Source organism: Maylandia zebra, linkage group LG15 (genome assembly GCF_041146795.1).
Source record: "Maylandia zebra isolate NMK-2024a linkage group LG15, Mzebra_GT3a, whole genome shotgun sequence".
Lineage (NCBI taxonomy): Eukaryota > Metazoa > Chordata > Actinopteri > Cichliformes > Cichlidae > Maylandia > Maylandia zebra.
Window position 1 is genome coordinate 7,740,478 of NC_135181.1, and position 21,024 is coordinate 7,761,501.

At 38.8% G+C, this 21,024-nt stretch overlaps 2 protein-coding genes across 3 annotated transcripts; both read right to left on the minus strand.

The window, feature by feature from the left end:
• Positions 1–489: 489 nt before the first annotated feature.
• Positions 490–11,417, minus strand: LOC101467039 (uncharacterized). Of its 2 annotated transcripts, none has more exons than XM_004541963.4 (3): positions 11,280–11,417; positions 10,531–10,627; positions 490–7,849 (listed from the first exon to the last, which is right to left on the minus strand). In XM_004541963.4, the coding sequence occupies exon 3, from the start codon at positions 7,822–7,824 to the stop codon at positions 1,180–1,182; it is 6,645 nt and encodes a 2,214-aa protein (XP_004542020.2). In that variant the 5' UTR covers positions 7,825–7,849; positions 10,531–10,627; positions 11,280–11,417; the 3' UTR covers positions 490–1,179. The 2 variants fall into 2 exon arrangements, with proteins under 2 accessions (XP_004542020.2, XP_004542019.2); XM_004541962.4 differs by having other exon boundaries at positions 10,518–10,627.
• Positions 11,418–13,707: 2,290 nt separating this feature from the next.
• ddx1 (DEAD (Asp-Glu-Ala-Asp) box helicase 1) lies at positions 13,708–20,973 on the minus strand. The gene is made up of 26 exons (XM_004541959.5): positions 20,771–20,973; positions 20,598–20,649; positions 20,436–20,499; positions 20,321–20,350; positions 20,097–20,193; positions 19,898–19,945; positions 19,703–19,786; positions 19,500–19,583; positions 19,307–19,383; positions 19,142–19,214; positions 18,960–19,036; positions 18,759–18,873; positions 18,474–18,612; positions 18,215–18,275; positions 17,958–18,056; positions 17,743–17,832; positions 17,437–17,625; positions 17,187–17,238; positions 16,861–17,007; positions 16,627–16,718; positions 16,146–16,218; positions 15,950–16,022; positions 14,996–15,038; positions 14,816–14,911; positions 14,402–14,522; positions 13,708–14,211 (listed from the first exon to the last, which is right to left on the minus strand). The coding sequence occupies exons 1-26, from the start codon at positions 20,955–20,957 to the stop codon at positions 14,081–14,083; spliced, it is 2,394 nt and encodes a 797-aa protein (XP_004542016.3). The 5' UTR covers positions 20,958–20,973; the 3' UTR covers positions 13,708–14,080.
• Positions 20,974–21,024: the final 51 nt, after the last annotated feature.

The window sequence follows — 21,024 nt, forward strand, 5'->3', positions numbered from 1 at the left end:
GCCATGTAGAAAAAGTCTTTTACTCGTTTTTCTTTTAATGGTTATATGGTTTGTAGAATATATAAGGTCCACAAAAGGAGTAAATTATGTTAGTATTGAGCACCACCAACGGCCCAATTTTGGCATTACATCAAAATCATACACCAAGTCTAATCTTTAAGCCTCTAATATGAAAATTTCAGCTACAATTAAATATGCAATACTTAGCAAATGTTAGACACATACACAAGAAAACCCAAATATTCAGGAAACCTGACAAAAACTTGTTTAAAAGTAAATATTATATTGTTGTTAATTAGGCACACTGGACTTCAGTAAGAAACTGATCAAGCATAACATTTAAACACCAAGACAATTTTTTTGGTTGGGAATACAAGTATTAATCACAAACACCTTACATTGGTTAGCGAGCTAAAAAATTTGCTCGCCACTGTAATATTTACACACATATATATATATATATAAATAAAACACACCATGACGATATGACAGGTTCGAGCTTTCAAACCTTTATACAAAATGTACATACAGTGAGCTATCAATGTGTATATTACCTCAAATATGAATACATACATTTATTTGTGTTGCAGGATCAGTTTTAGTAATTTACATTATTGTTGCCATTCTGGAAAATTATCTGAAAAACTTTTGTATATACATATTTACACAATGACGTATTTCTATGTTTGCTCATTTATAAAGTGAAATACATACATATGTAAAAAAAAAGAAAAAAGAAAAAAGAGTAAAATATATAAAACAAAAAGCAAGAGAATGATAAACATTTTACAAACAGTCCAGGATACCTCAATGGATAAAAAGAAAGAAGAAAAGGGAAAAAAAGGAAACAACATCTATGAAGTTCAACATCCAAATTCTTTGTTATAAATTAGAGTACTAAAAGGCTGCTACAGAAGGGAAATAACACATGTGGTTCCATGCTGCAGACATTTGCCCTGAAAGCTTTTGGTCAATATGAGCCATCTTTTCAGGCTTTTAACCCATAGCTCTACTATATTTGTATAGATTGAGATCGCTTTAAAAAAAAAAAAAAAAAAAAAAGAAAAGAAAGAAAAAAGATTGAACTCTCCTTCTCCATCAACAACAAAAAGCTTTTCACAGGGATTAAGGCAACATTATTCAAACTTAATGGTCTATACAAAAGACATTTTTTTTCCATTAACACTCACATTCCTGTTTAACATCCACTTCACTTTCTGCACTTCCAGCTGGCACATGTTCCTGCTCCTCTTTTATCTCTGTGTCCTGACCTACAGTTACCATGTAGTAATCCATGTATCCCTCAGTGTCTGACTCGGTTTTTATGACAGTCTCACTACTTAGAGATGCAGTTTGCACACATCCATCAGAGGGCTGTGATGACTTGCTTCCATTATTGCTTTCAGAGGTTGGACATGCGGTATGCCCAAGGGAGCCTGCAGGATGACCTGGGACTAAATTCTTGGCAGCCTCAGTGTTTAAGTCAGTTCTTACATCATCATTACCTTGGTGATAGTTTGTTTCAACATCCAGTGATGGCATATTGCCATAACGTGGATCATCTTCCTCCTCTTTAATTTGGAGGTTTCCTGGAAGAAAACCGTCACAACCTACAGTTGTGGTGGTACTGGTGGAGGTAATCGTAGGGGTATTCATGGGGGTAAGTGTAGAGGTGCTCATGGGGGCAATTGTAGGGGTATTAATGACGGTAACTGGAGGTGTAAAAATTGGGGTCATTGTTGGGTTAATCACAGGGGTAACCATAGGGTTGATTACAGAGGTAATCATAGGTGTAAAAATGGAGGTAATCGTAGGGATGTTCATAGGGTTGACATTCATCTGCATTATTGTCACTGGCTGCATTTGGATTGCATGATATGTTGCTGGCTGCACACATTGGTTTCCATCCACTCTATGAGCACTTTTATTATTTTGCAGATTTTGTGTTAAGCTCTGTGGGAGTTTGGGTCCAGACAGAAATGGTAACTTGAAGATCTTTTCTATTCCAGTATTTCGATACTGTCTGATCATCGAATGGAATTTGGTTGCAGCAGCGATTGAAAATTCCCAGCGCCTGTGATGCTGTGAGCTAATCTCAAAGTTATAGTCTAGGATGTCAAACAAAATAGCTGGGAAATACTGGTTCCTTTTCGTTGCTGCAAATTTCTGTATTTCCAACAGCACCGATGATGTCAGTAACTTCAAGTTCAGCTTTTTTTTGTCCGCTGATTTTGATGAAACATCAAGGTCCAGACCTATTTTCTTGCAAATAGGATAGAGATTTTTCTGCTTATTCTTTGTTAATGTCACAGCACTCAGAGTATTACTTAACAGCATGGCTTTTTCCTTCTTTGCTTGCATTTCCAGTTGTCTTTTTCGAACCGTTTCCTTCCATTCATTTCTCTGCACAGTGGGAAGCTCTTCTTCTGCACTCTCAATGACTTGAAATGTGCGAGGTGGCTGAATAATGAAAACTTCGCTGAACCAGGCGGGCTCTCCATCATGTGGATTCACTCTGTAGAACTGCACTGAAGGATTCATGTCTAGACTCTGCTTGTCCAAGCTGAAGTTGTGCTCAAGAACATCATTGACAAGCTTGTGCTTTGTCCCGCACAGTTTCCTGGCAAAAGAATACACCTCGCACATGACCTCCCACGTCAAAACACATGTGTCGAGTTTAAGTTTTGGGTGAGCTTTGTCCACACATAGGCTTAAACCTATTTTCTTGCAGAGAGGGTAAGTGTTCAATATTGTTTCTACTGATGCAGAAAAAGAGGTTTGATCATCTGGAGGCTTTTTTACCGTGCTGCTTGCGTTAGTAGAGATGACGCTGGTCACGGCAAGAGGATGGCAAAGCACATTACCAGAGTGAGATTCATCCTGGACAAGCTTGCCATTTTTATCTTGATGACATTTGGGGCAATCTGGAGTATATTCCTCAAAGAAAACTGACAGAGGGAGTTTAAAAAGCTTTTTCTTTTGAGGCAGGCTGAATTTTTTTGACTTCAGTGTTGTAATGGTTTGCATGAGCTGCTCTGCGAAGGCAATGTGAGATAGCTCACTGTTCAAATTTAGATCAAAATTATACTCCAGGATCTCCATGATGAAGTCTTTTGTGGATGACAGCATTGCTTCGGCAAATGTGTTAACTTCAACCATGACGCCGTTGGTCAATAACTTTGGGTCCAGATTTTGCTTTACTCCAAATCCGACATTAAAATCCATATCCAATTTCTTACACCTGGAGTAAGAATACAGTGGGCAATGTTCTCCATGAGGCACTGAGAGGATGCGTTGAATTTGATTGATACGCAATCTCCATAGAACTGAATTTAGGTCATTTTGTTGCTTGTCAGTGGAAGTGCTTACATTTTGGTGCTTGACTGTTCGAGTAGATGCAGCACTACATATTTCTGCATCTGGCTTGTATTGGCAATTCAGTTTCATGACTATTGGATAATCTCTTCGTGTGTTCTTTTGCTTTGCTTGGGCAACCCAGGTTGCCACATTTCTATGATCATTTGCAACAGGAATTTGTGCAAGAATATGTCTAGCAAGTTCAGAATTGACGTTTTGCAAATCAAGCTCAAAGTTGTGTCTGAGAACGTCCAGACAAATCTGCTCAAATGTCCCACACAACTTTTCAGCAAAGTTTGTCACTTCCATCATTGCTCCTTTGGTCAGTTTGTTGACATCAAGTTTGTTTTTCTGTTGACTGCAGCTTACATGCAACTTCAGACCAATCTCCTTGGAGAAGGGATACAGGTTCACACTTTCCTCGGATATTGTTTTCGGTGGACCAGCTGGTAAACCTGGTATAGTTGACACATGTGGGTCTGGTCTAGTTTCACCATCTGAATCAGGGGGATGTGAGGGTTCAACATCAGACTCATCCAATCTTGATATGCTGCTGTCCATGCTCTGGTATCTTGTGCCTATTGAAAACATGGAATCGGGGAGTTTAAATACCTCTTTTGAGAATTTGACTGGATCTTCATATTCCTGAAGCTGTCTTATTTTATTCATCAGTTCACATGCAATGGTGTATCTGTGGCTATTGCTCTCTAGGTCTAATGCAAAGTTCTTCTCAAGAATCTCCATGATGAATTCCTGCTGGGATGAACTCATTGCCAAGGCAAACCGAGCAACTTTATACAGAACAGAATTGGTCAGACAGTCAGCACTCAAATTTTTCTTGGGTCTAAACCCAATATTGAATTCTAGGTTAACTTTCTTGGGCCTGAAGAATGGACAGTACTCTTTGTCTAGGACTAGGAGGATTTGTTTCACACGGTGAGTACGCAGCTTCCACATGTTACTCTCCATTTCCTTTTCCTCTTCTTTCATGTCAAATTCATTTGGTACATCTGTTGGAATCTCTTCCTCCTCTTCATATTCTAGCAGCCCACTTTCATCTGGCTGACTTGGAGATGGCAGGTCCATATCTGTGTCTACGATTGCTGAACTGAAGGAACTATCAGTGGTGGTATGGAAAGGAGCAGAGATGCAAGATGATGTTGGGTTTTCTATGTCATCCTCATTCCCGCTGTTTTCTGAATCTGTGAGTGTGTCTGCTTCTATAGGACACATGTAGCAATAGTCCACTCCAACTGTTTCGTCTAGACTCAAACCCATTTCATCAAATCCAATCCTTCCTACACTATCATTGGCATAATCACTTGACACCATGGCCCTTTTCTTCTTTGCCTGCATGTCCAGCTGTCTTTTTCTGATCGTTTCTTTCCATTCATTTGTCTGCGTGGTGGATTGTCCTTCCCTTTTAACCCCAATAACAGGACATTTGCGAGGTGCCTGAATAACAAAAACATCATTGAACCAGGCATGCTCTCCTTCTCGTGGCTGTACTCTACAGAACAACATTGAAGGATTGAGGTCTAGAGTCTGTTTGTCCAAGTTGAAGTTGTGCTCAAGAATATCATTGACAAGTTTATGCTTTGTTCCACTCAGTTTCCTGGCAAAAGAATAAACCTCACACATAACACCCCAGGTCAAAGCACGTGTTTCGAGTTTACGTTTACGGTGTGCTTTACTCACGCGGAGTCTTAAACCCATTTTCCTGCATGAGGGGTAACAGCTCATTATAGTCTTTCTTGTTGCTGCAGAAATAGAGGTTCGATCATTTTGAGTACTTTCTGCCTTTGCATCAGCACAAACATCTGACCCAGTTTGGGGCTGCTCAGGGACGCGACCAGACTGCGATTTATCTTGATGACGCTTAATTCTGTCTTGATAACATTTGGGGCAATATGGAGTATATTCATCTACAGATTTTGAGTCAGGCAGTTGAAAAAGTATTTTCTTCTGAGATGCAGCTAGTTTCTTTGTCTTCATTGCTCCAGAGTTTCGCATAAGCTTCTTTCCAAAGGCATTGCGACTTGCCTCGCTGTTCAAATTTAAATCAAAGTTGTACTCCAGGATTGCTGTGATGAAATCTTTTGTAGATGACAACATTGCTTCGGCAAACGTGTTAACTTCAACCATGATGCCATTGGTAAGTAACTTTGGGTCAAGATTTAGTTTTATTCCAGATCCTACATTAAAGTCGATGCCCAATTTCTTACATCTAGAGTAAGAATAAAGTGGGCAGTGTTCTCCATGAGGTACTGAGAGGATGTGCTGAATTTGAATACGTCTCAATTTCCACAGCGCTGAGTTGAGGTCATCTTGTTGTTCAGTGTCAGTGGTACTGCTTACATCTTTGTGTACATTTTCCTCAGTAGAATCAGCTCTACATGCTTCTGTATTTGGGTTATTCTGGCAATTCAGTGTCGGGAGAATTGGGTAATCTCTTTTCGGGTGCTTCGATTTCCCATGGGTTACACGGGTCACAAGATTTCTTTCTTCATTTGCAGCCGGAATGTGTGCAAGAATATTTCTTGCAAGTTCTGAATCGACACTTTGCAAATCAAGCTCAAAGTTGTGTCTGAGAACATCCAGACAAATTTGCTCAAATGTTCCACACAACTTTTCAGCAAAGTTTGTTACTTCCATCATTGCTCCTTTGGTCAGTTTGCTGATGTCAAGTTTGTGTTTTTGTTGACTGCAGCTGACATGAAGTTTCAGACCAATCTCCTTGCAGAAGTGATAAGGATGGACATTTTTCTCTGACTTTATTTCAGGTTTGGTTTCAGTATGTGGCTTGGGTTCAGTTTCATGTAGATGGACTGGTAAATCAGTTGTAGTTACATCATTTGGACTTAGTTTAGTTTCAGCTTGTGAGTCAGGAGAATTTGAAGGAGCCATATCAGATTCCTTCACATTCGATCTGCTGCTGAGGTCTGGGCTAACAATGTCCATTCTCTGAGATGTCATTCTGAATGATGGAACAGGACGAGGAAGTTCAAAAACTTCTTTAGAGAATTTGACCGGAACCTCGCATTTCTGAAGCTGTCTTACTCTACTCATGAGTTCACATGCAAAGGTAGGTTTATAAGACTTGTTCTTCAGGCCTAAGTCAAAGTTCTTCTCAAGAATCTCCATGATGAATTCCTGCTGGGATGAATTCATTGCCAAGGCAAATCGAGCAACTTTATACAGAACAGAATTGGTCAGATAGTCACCACTCAAGTTTTTCTTGGGCCCAAACCCAATATTGAATTCCAAATTTGCTTTATTGGGCCTGAAGAATGTACAGTACTCTTTGTCTAGTACCAGCAGGATTTGTTTCACACGGTTAGCACGCAGCTTCCACATGTTACTTTCCGTTTCCATTGTCTCTTCTTCCATGTCACATTCATTTTGCATATTTGCTTTTGAATTGTATTTTCTTCTTTTCTTCAAGCTCTCGTATAGAAGTTCTTCCATAGTCAGCTGTGTGGGAGCTCTTTTAAAGGGATTTGTCTCAAAGGAAAACGGCTCATTCTTAAAATGTGGACTTATTTTAGTACCAGTGCTCTTAAGTTTTTTTCTCCTTTTCAACAGTTGGGACACGCTGAACAAAACTTGCTTTTTGTCCTGTTGATTTTGAAGGTCAAGTTCAAAATTATGCTTCAGGACACTGAGAATAATAGAGCTGTAGGATGCAATCAGTACTCTAGTAAAGTCTACCAGTTCTACCATCATACCATTTGTCAATAAACCTGGATCAAGGCTTTGTTTTGCACCACTTTCAAAGCGCAAACCAATTTCTTCACAGTAAGGGTATGAAAATGGGAGAACATCTCCTCTGATTTCTTCTTTTAACTGCGCCCCTAAGCACTCAATTTCCTCTTCATCATCGCTGACATCAGCATGTAGTCGGTCAATCTTTTTTTCAGATGTTTGTGAGCAAGGAATTTTGCTTGTATGTCTACCATTATCTTCTTTCTTCAGCTGGAAACCGAAATACTGGCAATCGGCTCCCACATTCGGTTCTTTTTTGATGCTTCTGGCACACACTGGCACAAAAGAAGAACCAAAAAGAGCAGCAATGTCAAGTTTTTCTTTAGGAGGCCTCCTCATCAGGTCCTTGAGCTTGTGTGAAATCTGAGCTCTAAAATGAATCCGTTGTTGCTCATTTTCCAAACCAAGATCAAAATTGTTCTCCAGAATGTTCATGATAAAGTGGCTTTTACCCTTTGTAACCATTTTAGCAAAGTCACAGATTTCAAGCATGACCCCGTTTGTCAGTAATTGTAAATCCAGTTTCTGTGCCGTGGATCCAACATTAAAATCTAATCCAATTTTATTGCTGTAATGGAATGGTTCGGGGCTTCTTGAGTATTTTTTTACGTGCATAATCCGCCATTGCCAGACAGTGTTGGCATCCATCCTTTTGCTGTCCTTCAGTCTATTTGGGTTGGTGTCCTCCATCTTCAGTTCCATTTTCGTATCTTTGCGCCCCCTATTCCTGTGTGGAAACAAAAATAGTATACATTATATATGAACCATAACTCATTAACTCAGTCTAAATGTACCAATTTTCACACTATAACAGCCGAGAAAAATAATAGTGCACTTTATTCTACCCACTTCATTATAATTTTGTAAGCTTTGGGTTTTGATACCGGGGCACAGACATACTGCAAGACTACAGCTAGCTCAGTACATTGCAAGCCACAGTGTACAACAGTGTGCAGGACAAAAACAAAAAAACAAAAACGCACATATCGATAGTATTTTAACAGTACGGTAGTCCTACTGAATCAGAGCTCCATTAACTTTGGCACTGGTCTACATGTGAAACAAACATGCTTACGCTGCCAGCTTCCCTAAATATTTCTTTATTTTTTTCCATCTTTTACCTTTATCTTTGAGCATATTATCTGTTCTCATACTAGACATAGGGCTGCTGTTTTGAAACTTGACCCTGAGCTAAGAATATTTATTTGTGAAATTTTACATTTTAATTATATTATCTGATTTATACCAGTGCAGATCGGACTTTTGGACTCTTACTGGCTATGATAACAGTAAGAGGCCATGATGAGACGGCCAAAGTGGGACAGACACTTGTAACCAATTGTAGTCCGAAGCTTTGGCCTATTTGTTAATAGGGACTGAGTTCAGGGCCACAGCCATTCATAACATGATCACATACGTTAAACTAAATTGGTGGGCAAACTGAGGATTCTGATCTTGAATTATTACCTAGAAATTCAGCAATAATGGCTTTTAGCCACATTGCCCAACCCCAGTTACGTCACAAAATAATTCCCAAAAGCAGCCCCCAATTTTTTTTAATATCATGAAGTAATGTAATTATATTTTAATATCATTATTAATGGTTTTTAGCATGAAGACTTTCATTTTGCTTTTGCAACCCCCCCTCAAAAAAAAAAAAAAAAAAAAAAATTACAAATAAGCAAAGTTGTTATGATGTAATGCACAATTTTTAGAGCTTTTCATTAAGTTTTATTTATTAAGTTCAAGCAGCAACTCGAGGGTTTTTTTTTTTAAAACTTCTATAACTCTTGGGTATTTGATAACATCAAATAAGCAATGCAGTGGAGTTTTTTGCACTCAGAAATGACATTGCGTGTACTCTTTAGGCATAACAAACCTATTAAATAAGAATCCCTGCATGCAGACTTTTTGAATATTTACATGACTTCATTGTACATTGTGGTGGCTGTAGACCAATCATAACCTTGATGGTTCAATCTCTGCCTGCTCCAATCTCCAGTCTAATTTCCTAAGTAGTCTTGGGCAAGATACTAAACCTCAAGTTGCTGTCTGATCCATTCATCAGGATGAGTGTGTGTGAATTAATAATAATAATAATGAATACTTTATTGATCCCCGCGGGGAAATTACTCTCTGCACTTGACCCATTCACTCAGTGAAGCAGTGGGTAGCCACTAAGCAGGCGCACCGGGGAGCAGTGTGTAGGGACGGTACCTTGCTCAGGAGTACCTCAGGGTACCCGTTCAGCGGATTCGAACCCCCGACCTACATTAGGATGTAGGCGACTCATTTCTTAGTTAATTAAATGAAGAAAAAAGTTAAATTAACTGACTAGTCTAAAACCAAGAAACAATCCTCCTGGTAGGATGTGCCCAGCAGCAACCAGGAGGTGCACCCAGGAGCTTTAGCTGTCTCTTTTCGATGTGGAGGAGTAGGCAATTGACGTGTTAACCCCTCTCAAATGACTCAACTCCTCACCCTATGACTACGGGAGCGCCCATCAGACAAAGCTAATTTCTGATGCTTGTATTCGCGATTTCATTCTAATAGTTTTGACAAACAGATGATGCCTAGATTATCATATTTATGGTGTTTCTCAACAACGATGTGCCATCTGGTGGCAGATGGTTATATTAAGTGCTTTAATTCCTCAAGTAGAAATCTGCTACATAAGAATCAGTCCAAGTGTTCACAGCCTTGTTAGTTTGAGAGCTTTTCATCTCTGGTGCATGTTTCATTTCTTGACAAGCTACTGTAATTGGCTGGAATACCAAAAGCAGATGGTAGAAATGTTTTTTTTACCTTGAGCTAGGTGCAGCAAAACTATGAAATATGCACACCAGCCAATTGTGCTATACTAATGTGCATGTTACCGAGTCAGAATCCTTAAAAATCAAAAGGCTTTCATGCTTCATTCTGCAACCTCCCCATTTCTCTACACAACAAAACACATTGTCTAAAGGTGCAGTTTCCAAGTGGAAGCTGTGCACAAAAAAAATTAAATTTGGTCCCTCCTAAACATATTTTTATTTATAATTTATTTCAAGGGGCTGTATTATACTTCTGCACTATTTTGCAGGATATATCAGAAACTTCTTTTTGTCCTGTTTTGTCTTTTTTTTTGTGTTGACAAAAAGAAAGTAAAAAGTTATCCAAAACCCTACAATATTTTAGATGTTTTTGTTTTGAATATTTTTGTTTCTAATCATTATGATCATTAATTTAAATTAAAAAAAATGGGAATGAAAGATCGTATACTTTTAGTATCGTTCAGCTTGAAGATATGTGTTTACTGCTATCGCAGTCTAAGGCACTTCTAAATTCGTTTGTACTGTATGAACAAATTCAGAGAAAAAGACTATGATCTGTGTGTGAAACTTCAGTGTACTTACTCTGGCTACTTACTCTGCCCAACATCAGCATATCCAGCATGTCTGGTACCTGCTCTGGTCCCTTTGCTGTCATCCAAGTAGCAAAGAGACCGTGTGGATACACTGTAGCCCTGCATGAAAAATGAAAAGCTTATTTGAAAAATAATAAATGTATTGATTCTTCAGCTCTTCCTTAAAGAACGATAAAAACATGCAGCCCTGTTAGACACCATCTCACAAACACTGTGGGCATGTGTTTGTGAGCTACACTTCAGTGAAAGTGGGGCCGTTAACCAGGAGAAAAACAAACCAGGTGTTCCTTTGACAAAAGGACAAACTGGGGGTATTTTTTGTCTACCACGGCACTTAAACGAAAGGATACAGACTCTTTAAAAAAAATGAGCAAATTCAACAATAATTAGTTAAAACAGCTTTACTGAATAAAAGTGAAACCTTTTGGACAGTCCTTTCCAAACAAAGCATTTTGACCAGCAGATGGCGATTATTTTGACTGCACCAAATGCTTCTGAACACTGAAGTGCATCACAATAATTCACTGAGCTATCTGGAAAAAAACACAGTCCAATTACTATTACTAAAAGGATGCCATCCATGTATTTAACACGGCAGCAGTGCTAAAAGTGGTCCAGCGGAAGAAAAACCTAATCGAGGGTTTGCATTTACTACTTTCCACCTAAACATGGCGATGTGAAGTCGTTACAAACAGCTACTTCAACGGCAAAGCGACGTCAAAAAGGAGCCCGCAAACAGGATGAAGCTTACCCAAAGTGTGCACAACATTCACATGGTCGTGGTTCTCACTTGGTAAAACTACGCACTTCTTTGCGGCACAACGTTTGAAGGATGCAGCGGAGTTGAAGTCCCTGAATTTCAGGAGGGAGACTATAGACGATGCACAGCACTGTTATGGAAGTGACGTCACAGAAGAGCACCACTACTTCAAAATAAAAGTGCAATACTTGATCGGCAAACTCAATACATTAGATGAAGCAAGGTTTGTTAAAAAACAAAACAAATGCTTGAAAAGTTGCACACAGGCTTGGATTAATCTTTAAAAAAATCTTGGAAATGGTGAAATTTAGTGTTGTAACTACGGAAGAGGATTAGGGCCACTGGGGGAAAAAAGTGGGCACGTCCTTTTTTTTCTTCTTTTCCTGAATTCTGAGGAAAAAAAGTCAGAATTCTGAGAAAAAAGAATTCTGAAAAAGAAAAAAAAGAAAAGATGTGAATGAAGTCGAATTCATTAAGTGGTACAACCGCTTAATAAATGCAAAGGCTGTAGTGACTGCTGTGTCACCTGCTGCTGTCCTAGTTTAGTTTACACTTGTAAGACTTTTATTTTGAAAGCGCATCAATTTGACCTTAGCTCTATGTCTGGGTTTGCTGAATCAGTACAAAGTTAAAAAGTTAAAAGTAAAAAGCTAAAACGATTCCATTTTCTGAGAGGCCCATGTGAAGAAGGGATGCAGTCATTTGTAAGTAATTGCATTTATAAGGCTTGTAGAACTTGTGAAGGTAGGTGGTCAAGGAAGGCGCTCAAGTGTTACACAATCTGATATTTTCATATATTGCTTCAGCTGATGAAATGATAGCTCAGAACAGGACAACTGTCTGCACATGCATACTCACAATCCATGAGATTTAAGCAAATAACCAGAAGCCACCAGGAGTCTTGATGCTTTAACTGAATTTAGAGATAAGCACAAAGAGCAATACACTACCACTAATCAATACTGCCTGATATACAATAATGGCATGTTATAGTTCTTTTTAGTAGTTTTATAAAAGAAAGATAATCAAAAGGATCTCCCAAACAGGTACTGGATCAAATGAATAAGAAAATATTGCATTTACAAAGTAAAATTCACCATCATGTAATTCTTTTCTATTATAAAATCACTAAAAGTGACTAAAGAAAGGAGAAAAAATGCTTAAATATTTTCAAAGAATCATACAGAAACCCTTTATGTCATTTCTGCAGCCATTAGCAGTAAAACCTGGTCATCTCTTCAGGCTTTCAACCCAAAACTCTATTGTTTTGAATCCTTTCCTTAGGTGTAAAGTATTCACATTCCCCCCGCCCCGTTTTTTTTTTTTTTACTGCTCTCAGTTTTTGGACCTACAGTTCACATCCTTGTTGTGCAGCCTCAATTTCTAATCCACTTTCAAAGACTGGAAATTAGGCAATTAAACTACACCCAGAAGATCCTGCAGCTTCATCTTGGACTAAATACTCAACAAGCGTCCAGCTCTGTCATAATATGGATGATATTTTTTCTCGGTGTCCAGTTCTGTTATCATATTACCACAATGTAGATCATTCTCCTTCGCCTTAATATGTAGCTTTGCTATTGCAATAATGTTACACATAAGCTATAGAAAAGGTTATTTGACTATAAAGCATATAAAATATAAATAAATATATAAAATACAATTTCCTGTAGTCAATGCTTCAAACAGTTCATGTACAAAGGTGCCTTAGGGCAAGTGAAGATTAATAAAAATAAGGGACTGGGGAAAGGTGGTAAAACTCTGAGTGAAAACTCAGAAAAGAGCATTATTTCATTCAAGGAATGCTTCACTTTTAAAGGCTCAGGTGGAAATAAATAAATATTTGAACTCCTGGGATGAATAACTCAGAAAAAACATTATCGTAAATTTAAAAATTCAATCTTAAAAATTATTTTTCCCCTTTTTCTAAGTACCAATGCAGAAATGTCTTTTAGTGCATTCTTCCAGTGGGCTGCAGGTAATGTGGGCAGAAAAAAAGCAATCTCATTAAATGAATGGCTGTGAGGAAATGGCTACTTTCTATTTTCTCTTTCACGACCTCATTAAACCCCTTTCTTATGAGTTATTAGCCTCTGTATCACCTCTCACACTGTATTTAAGCAGAATGGCCTTCATTCTTTTATTATAAGTATGCTTTAGGGTAATGGACACCTTGTGATTGCCAAATTTAAAATATGACTTCTCAAACCAGAGTTATTTTTTTTAATAATAACATAGCTACCTTTTATTTAATCTACTGCATGTTTCTCTTTCCAAACATGTCCCCACTGCTTCTTAAAAATTTCTTCAAACTGAAATCACTGGCCACAAACACAAACTAAATGCACAGAAAAGCTTATAACAAATACAGGTTTGTCTTTCTTTGCTGATGATTAAATGTAAGAAACCAAATCCAAGCTGAGAACGCCACTAACGTTTAATGGAGAAAAGAAAACAAAGTCACTTTCAGTGAAGTTTTACTATATAAATGTCTTAAATGATTCACTCAGCCATATAAACCAAACCAACCAATCAGAATTAAGTATACAGTATATACGGTTTTCAATTCAAGTGTAGCAGGAAGTGACGTCGAAATCATTGTGCCAGCCGTCTCAACAGGCCTTGGCGCTAAATGCAAAACAAAAAATAGTCCTTTGCCATTCAATGCTGAAATTCTGGAAATCCCGACACCTTTTCGTTTATAACTCATGTAAATTAAAAATCAGTTTTGTTTTTGTTTCCCCATTGTATATGATTGGCATGTAGTGCTATTCTGCTAGCTGGAGTTAGGTTCAGAAGGCTCTGAATAGCTGGTTGGGTAGATAACCCAGGTGAAGAAAGGATGTTTGGGCTTCTCTCTCCAGGCTTGCCAGCTCCTGGACGGTTGGGGCCAGAACATCTACGTGACCCTTGTAGTTACCACCTAGACAAAGACGACAGGTTTCCTGGTCAAGCTCAACACACGAGCAGACATAATAAATACTACAACCTGCCTCATGATGCTTTAATGCTCATTATAATCCTTCCAAACAACAGATATACTTTAATGTGCATATGCAACCATTCCCGTAGTCTTGTGCAGACATGTTATCCTTCCTTTTTGTCACACATACCTCCCATCGCTCTGCGCTGCCCATAGGTCACCTTTCCATCAAACTCATCCACGGGTACTTTGATGTCTGGCTCACACTGGGTGATGGTGCACTTTAAATGTTCCTCGATTTCTGAAAGGAGCTGTGATCAGAGGAAAAAGGGGAAAAAGAAATGACACAAGCAGAGTTTAAAGTGCATGATGAGGATGTGTGAGTGAAAGTATGTTGTGTGTAACTTTACTTCCCAACTGGTTTTAAAGGTGAATGTATTGGATTATTAACCTGGCACACCCCAAACCTAAGAGTGATTATGAATGCATGTGCTGCTTATACAGTCCTTTCAAAAGAACTGCTGTATCACACATGTTTGTATTTCAAACAGTAAATTGGAGCTGCTGTATCAACCAGACTAGTTTTGTGTGCATCTTTATTCACCTCTTTTTCATTATACCAGATGGTGCATCCTCCATCCTCCTTCAGTCGTGTGTTGTAGCAACCTCTGCCTCGGTTCGGGCAAACATGGTACCACACCTGCACAGGTAGAAAAGTGTACTTAAAATCACATACAAAATTCAAACTTATATGGACTAAACAGACACCTCTACTCCACCTTACCTTCTCTTTCTCCATAGCAACTAAGGAGATAGCCAATCCCATTCTGTAAGTCGAAAAGAAATTACACAACATCAATGCTACGTAGAGATTACATTATAATTTATTGTTTGTCGTCACTCAGGCACGCCATGTGAAAGTTTGAGGTGGCAATGATGATGCAGATGATCTGCTCTTGTGACCTTTAAAAGGAACAGATGGAAGAGAAGAAGATGACAAAAGGAAGAAGAAAGAAAGGAAGTAGATGACTTTGCCTTTGTCATCTACTTCCAGATTGACTTTGGCTGATTACTCCTACTTATTTAGGAACTGCGTTCCATTTCGTTAATGCTTTCACCTTCATAAGGGGCAGCCGACTAGAGTGATAGTATCCTACGTTTATCGTTGTTTAAACAAGAACTCTGTCTTTTTGTTTTCAAAGTGGCGACTTGCTAAAATGATAAATTCTAACCTTGTTTTTTTTCCCCCCTTCTTTCAGCTATTGTAGTACATACAGGGATGACTGTCCTTCTATGGAGGTTTCTTCCTGTTAAAAAGGAGTTTTTCCTTCCCACTGTTGCCAAGTGCTTGGTCAAAGGCGATCATCTGATTCTTGGGGTTCCTTTCTTTCGTTATAATATTGTAGGGTTTTACCTTAGAATATAAAGCAACTTGAGGTGGCTGTTGTTGTGATTTGGCGTTACATAAATGATGAACTGGTGTAATGCCAATAAAACTGGATTGAGTTGAATTAAATGCATGTTTGTTTTGCCCTTTAAAATCTAGACTGTAATTGGCCTGAATTATGGAAGATTTTTACTGGTGGAACTGCAGTTTGAATTTCCTGATTAACAGCAAGTAAATAATAAATACATTTATACATATATTTAACCAATACAACATAATCTTTCACACAAACTTATGAATATTAAAATGAATAAATAAGTTAAGTTATAACAAAATAAATTCAGTAGGTACCTTTCAGCTCTTCCCACTCTGCCGATACGATGGACATAGTTCTGCTTCTCATCTGGCAGAGTCACGTTAATCACTGGAGGAAGAAACCATTAACATAAATATATAAAGAAATAGATAGCAACTCTTCTGTAATGTTCACTGAATATATAATTTTTATTTGTAAAGTAATATAATTTTCTAGCAAGCATCCATATACCATAAGGAACTCCGTGGATGTCAATTCCTCTGGCAGCTACATCAGTGCAGATCAACAGCCTCACTTCTTTTCTCTGAGAACACAAACAATCCTCAAAAACACTGACTGGTTGCACTTTGTTAACCTCCTAGGACCTGACGTCCACATATGTGGACATCACCTTTTGGGTTATTTAGACCAAAATAATCAATTTTGCTCTACAAGAGCCTGATATCCACTTACGAGGACATTATACTGCTACTGTTCTATCAAAATTTTAAACGAACATCCTCATATGTGGCTCTTATTTTTCTTAAAAACCAAAATAAGGTAAAACAAAAAATCTGGTAATTCTTTGTTTTTACATTCATTGGGCCCCAATATGCCCAAATATCAAAGAGAAATAAAAAATGCATGCCGTGGAAGAGTTCGGGTCTTAGGAGGTTAAACAGCATAAGCAGGTTATGATTTTTGCTTTGTTTAGCTTTTTTTGTTATTTTACCTTGAAGCGCTCCAGGTTATTTTTCCGCTCATTAGGCTTACGATCGCCATGGAGGCAAACACAGGACAACTGGTGACCTTTGCTATTTGGACCTGAAGAAGACACACATGAACTCAGCCATTTGTAACTGGGGGAAAAAGACCAAGTATTCATATTTAACTGTGTCTTTTTTCACTTTCTAAACTTCTGTAGTGGCTCAAACAAAAACATCTAAATTGTTCCAACACAGCCTACCTCCTCCTTGCTGAATGAAGTACTGCTCCATGTTGTCACAGTCAATTTTGGTACGACAGAAGATTATAGCCTGGTCCATTTTGTGTTCTTTAATGGCTCTCACTGTGTACTCGCCCTTCAGGATTTTGATGGCCTCTGACCACATTTCTGACTCACAAAAAGACACACACACACCTTTACTGAAGTTCATATTAAGGTAAGTGTTATCTGTGTTGTTTATGTGATGTGTATACTGACTGGAGTGAATGGACAATAATGATATTTTACACTTTCTATCAGGGTGATGAAGATGAGCGGTCTGAACTGTGCTGCTCAACTGCACCTACCTGCAGTATTGACTCCTGGTCTGGTGTTATCATTTGAATGAACTTCATCAGTCTACCCAGAGAAACAGAGGAAACAGCTAAATCACCACAACTCTAAACTAAGACAAAGACATGATAACAACATACATAGTGTAGAATAAAAAGGTGATTATTCCTCCACCCAAGTCTGAAACACAGCCGAATTGCTTAACTTGATGTTTCAGTACTTTTCTGTTTATTCGGTTTCCTTCCCCGAGCACGAGGAACTCACCCGGATGTGGTTCTTGCCGAGGCGCTCCCACAGATGGTCGCTCTTCGGATTGACGGGCACCACTATGTGGTGGACAGACTCCGGAACAGAGTCCTCCCCCTTCAGATCCACCCAGGTGGGAAAGTGCATGATGCGCTCGGATAACTTCTTCACATCGAATGAATGCAGTGTCGCTGAGCATACAATGACCTGGAAAATAAAGAGATCGTCACCTAAACTACTAATGCCAGCAAACATCCTTCTACTACAACATCTATCATAGTACACAGGTTTAATTTCACACATGTAATTTATGCTCAGCATTACCTGCAGTCTCTTGCCATCAGAGGTGACCTGGGGGATTTGATTATGGATCCTGTTGATGAAGTCTGTATAACCTGCTGACAGGAGGCCGTCCTGAGATACACAAAAGACACAAAATAGTTAAGGGATTTTATGCTATATTATATATATCAACCATAAAAAACCCCAAAACAAAACATATGTGTAATCTATAAAAAAAACAAAAAGAATTCACATACACACTCATCCAGCACCAGAAAGCGGACTTCGGACAAACTCAGTTTCCCAGTGGAAATGAGGTCATCCAATCTACCAGGTGTTCCCACCACAATGTCAATCTAATTATAAGATGACACCAGGAAAAAAAGAGGAAAAATGGCATCCAATTAAAAAACATATTTCAACAATTTGATTTACAGTAATTAAAACTACCGGTAAGTCAACGTTTTTTGTTTTTTTGGGGATGGGAGTAGGCGTAACTGTACGTGTCACATACCCCCTGTTCCAGAGCAGCCAGCTGGTCTTTGGCAGCCACACCACCAATCACCAGCAGCTCCCTGCAATGACAGACTGACAAATTACCAAAATAGCACGGCTCCATCTGGTGGTGTAAAAACGCAGGCAAATGATGTTTTTAAAGGGATGACAGAATAATCTGGATTGTTACTACAAATGCATTTTTATTTCTTTTTTTAAGTCGAGGTTTTTTTCAGTTTGTGTCACTCAGTGTCGATACCACCTCCATGGTGTCATACCTGAGTTTGGGATTATCCACATATTTCTTAAACTGCGTGACATTGTTGAGGGTTTGTTCAGCCAGTTCTTTAGACGGCTCAATGATCAGGGCTTTGGGTGAATTTGAGGATGTTTTCACCTGACTCACGTTGGCACTGCCTGCACAATCACAGAAGAAATATTGTACTTGGCATACTCAAATTTGAAAATGTACCTTGTTTTAACACCAGTGAGTGAAAGAAGGCATATACCGTAAAAGGAACAATCTTGTCTTAAGTGCCTGAAATGAGGTTGAAAGCACACACCTGTCTGAGAAGATTTGACAGCATGACCCTCTGGTGCCTGGTCCAGGGCAACAAATCCACTCTTAGGGGGGTGTTTAAAGTCTTCTCCTCCAAAGTTAAACTTTAGCTCTGCATTCTGTAAAACAGAAAAGATGATGGTGTCAGTCAGGCATCAGTTTTATATGTTCTCTGCCATCACTGTGTTGTCATATCCGTCGATACCTTGAGCACACAGGAAGCAAAGAAAGCTTGATTCTTCAGATTTTGAGGGATTTCAAAAGCCACACCCAGGTCGTTACCTGATGAAAAAAAACACAACATAAACCAATTATGAGTTATTTCTCTATTTCTAACAACTTTGAATAGGTTATTTATTTTTTATAATAGAAAAACTGGGACCATACCATTTTTAGAGAATGAAATTTGGCTCTTTTCTAGATCCAGGTAGCATCCAATAGTGTCATGCATGGTAAACTCCTAAAAAAAAACAGCAAAGAGAACCCATTTAAAAAAATCATTCCCAAATTTCTTTAAACGTGTAAATAATATGATCTTTCATTATCTGTTACCTCCCCATAGCTGTCAAACTGCTTGTTGTTGGATTTCTTTCCAGTCCCACCAAAACCAAACCCATATTTATCAGTTCCTAGAAAGAAAAACAAAGAGTCTGGTGTTAAATTACAGTAGTGCCCTGGTGAAATAAATTGTTTAAAGTGGAGCATTTTCTGCTGCATTAATACTGTAGATGGTAGAAAAGAATACCCAGGTCCAGAGCCGCCTGACTGGTAGACCAACCCACCCGGCACAGGCCCTGGTCATGGCAGGTCACCTCATAGCAGTACTTCCCTAAACAGAAAAACAAACATATAAGGACTGATAATAATTTACACTTTTATGTTTCTTGATCCATCATACGATTATTTGATTCTCTGATCACTCCGTAAGCACTTGTGTACATCACACACCTTTGGTGACACCTTTAGTGGAGCGACAGCCATGCCACTCTTTGAACTCCCTGCTCTGGCAGCACAGTCCATCTGACCCAATTGCTAAGAAGAAAAACATTAAAAGGCAATGAGCAGATGTTGTTTAAAAAATCAAAACAAAAAGCTGGAAAGTGACATTTACATAAACATTGCATGTTTATGATCTGTTCTTACCGAAGGCTGTACTGCGATCATAAGGATTCATCTGCCAGCTGTTGAAAACTGAGACAAAACAAAAGAAGAGCAGGTCAAACACCTGCAGAACACTCTATACTGTCTACCCAACATTAAAAGTCTTAATTTATATGCACACATTTAAGATGGGATATGAATCATGAAGCCTGAAACCAAATAACTGATTAAATATTCTCACTGGCTCCTCCAGTTTTAATAGAGGCTCTGCCCTTTTTGCCCTCCTGCTGATCCTTCAAGGTCTCGTACACAATCTGGATCACAGGGATACTGAAGGCCTGAGGAGGACAATGGGAAACTGTCATGACTCAGTAAGTGTGAAAATAAATATATACAGTGTAGACATACAAAGAAGAAAAAAAAGAAGGCATTTCTCCCAAGTTTGTGTCGCTGTTAAGTACTTACTCCTGTTTTGCCACTGCCAGTTTCCGCAGCCTTAGAAGACAGAAAAGTCAGATGTCAGCCTCGCAGCAGAGTGCAAATATCTGTGAGCCAAATGTGTCCAGAGAACCAAGCTTACCATGAGCACATCTCCTCCACCAAGGATGAGGGGGATGGACTCCGCCTGGATGTCAGTAGGCAACCTGAAAACCGATTATACATTTAGTCAGTTTGATATCAAATATTAAAATGTAAGCATACAACAGCATGCATGATTTTGCAAATTTGTAGCTGGACTCACAGCCAGTCCATCTCTTCCACAGCCTGCGCGATTTCAGGCATTACCCCCATTTCTGTTACATAAAAACACATATTAAATGGTTGAGTGGGCTTACGTAGCTTCAAAACGACAGTTGATGTGTAAGCAATTTAAAACCGTAACGTCAAAATTAAGTAGGAATGTAAAAATCTCACCACCAAACGCTGCCATTGCTGCTGCTAGTACAAGTGCAACGCAACCGGATGTGCCGGTCAGCAAATGCTCCCCCTCAACAGCCAAGAAAAAATAGTTCCGGATAGTGAACAAGTTCGTAAAAACAAAGCGGGGGGTTGAGAAAAAATGTCGCTTGTGGACTTGAGATACAAAAGCTAATATTAACATTTATAATAAGCCAAATAAAATCACAAAACCGCTTTTATAGACGGCTAGCAACAGTTCAATTACAAAC

What these genes read in the sequence shown, in the direction of transcription:
- LOC101467039 (XM_004541963.4), bottom strand. Translation starts at nt 7,824, where the DNA reads ATGGAACTGAAGATGGAGGACACCAACCCAAATAGACTGAAGGACAGC.
- ddx1 (XM_004541959.5), bottom strand. Translation starts at nt 20,957, where the DNA reads ATGTTAATATTAGCTTTTGTATCTCAAGTCCACAAGCGACATTTTTTC. An exon ending in AGTTTGACAGCTATGGGGAG is followed by an intron (nt 19,215 to 19,306) that starts GTAACAGATAAT and finishes GTTTTTTTTTAG; the next exon opens with GAGTTTACCATGCATGACAC. An exon ending in TCGGCAAGAACCACATCCGG is followed by an intron (nt 17,239 to 17,436) that starts GTGAGTTCCTCG and finishes TTCTCTGGGTAG; the next exon opens with ACTGATGAAGTTCATTCAAA.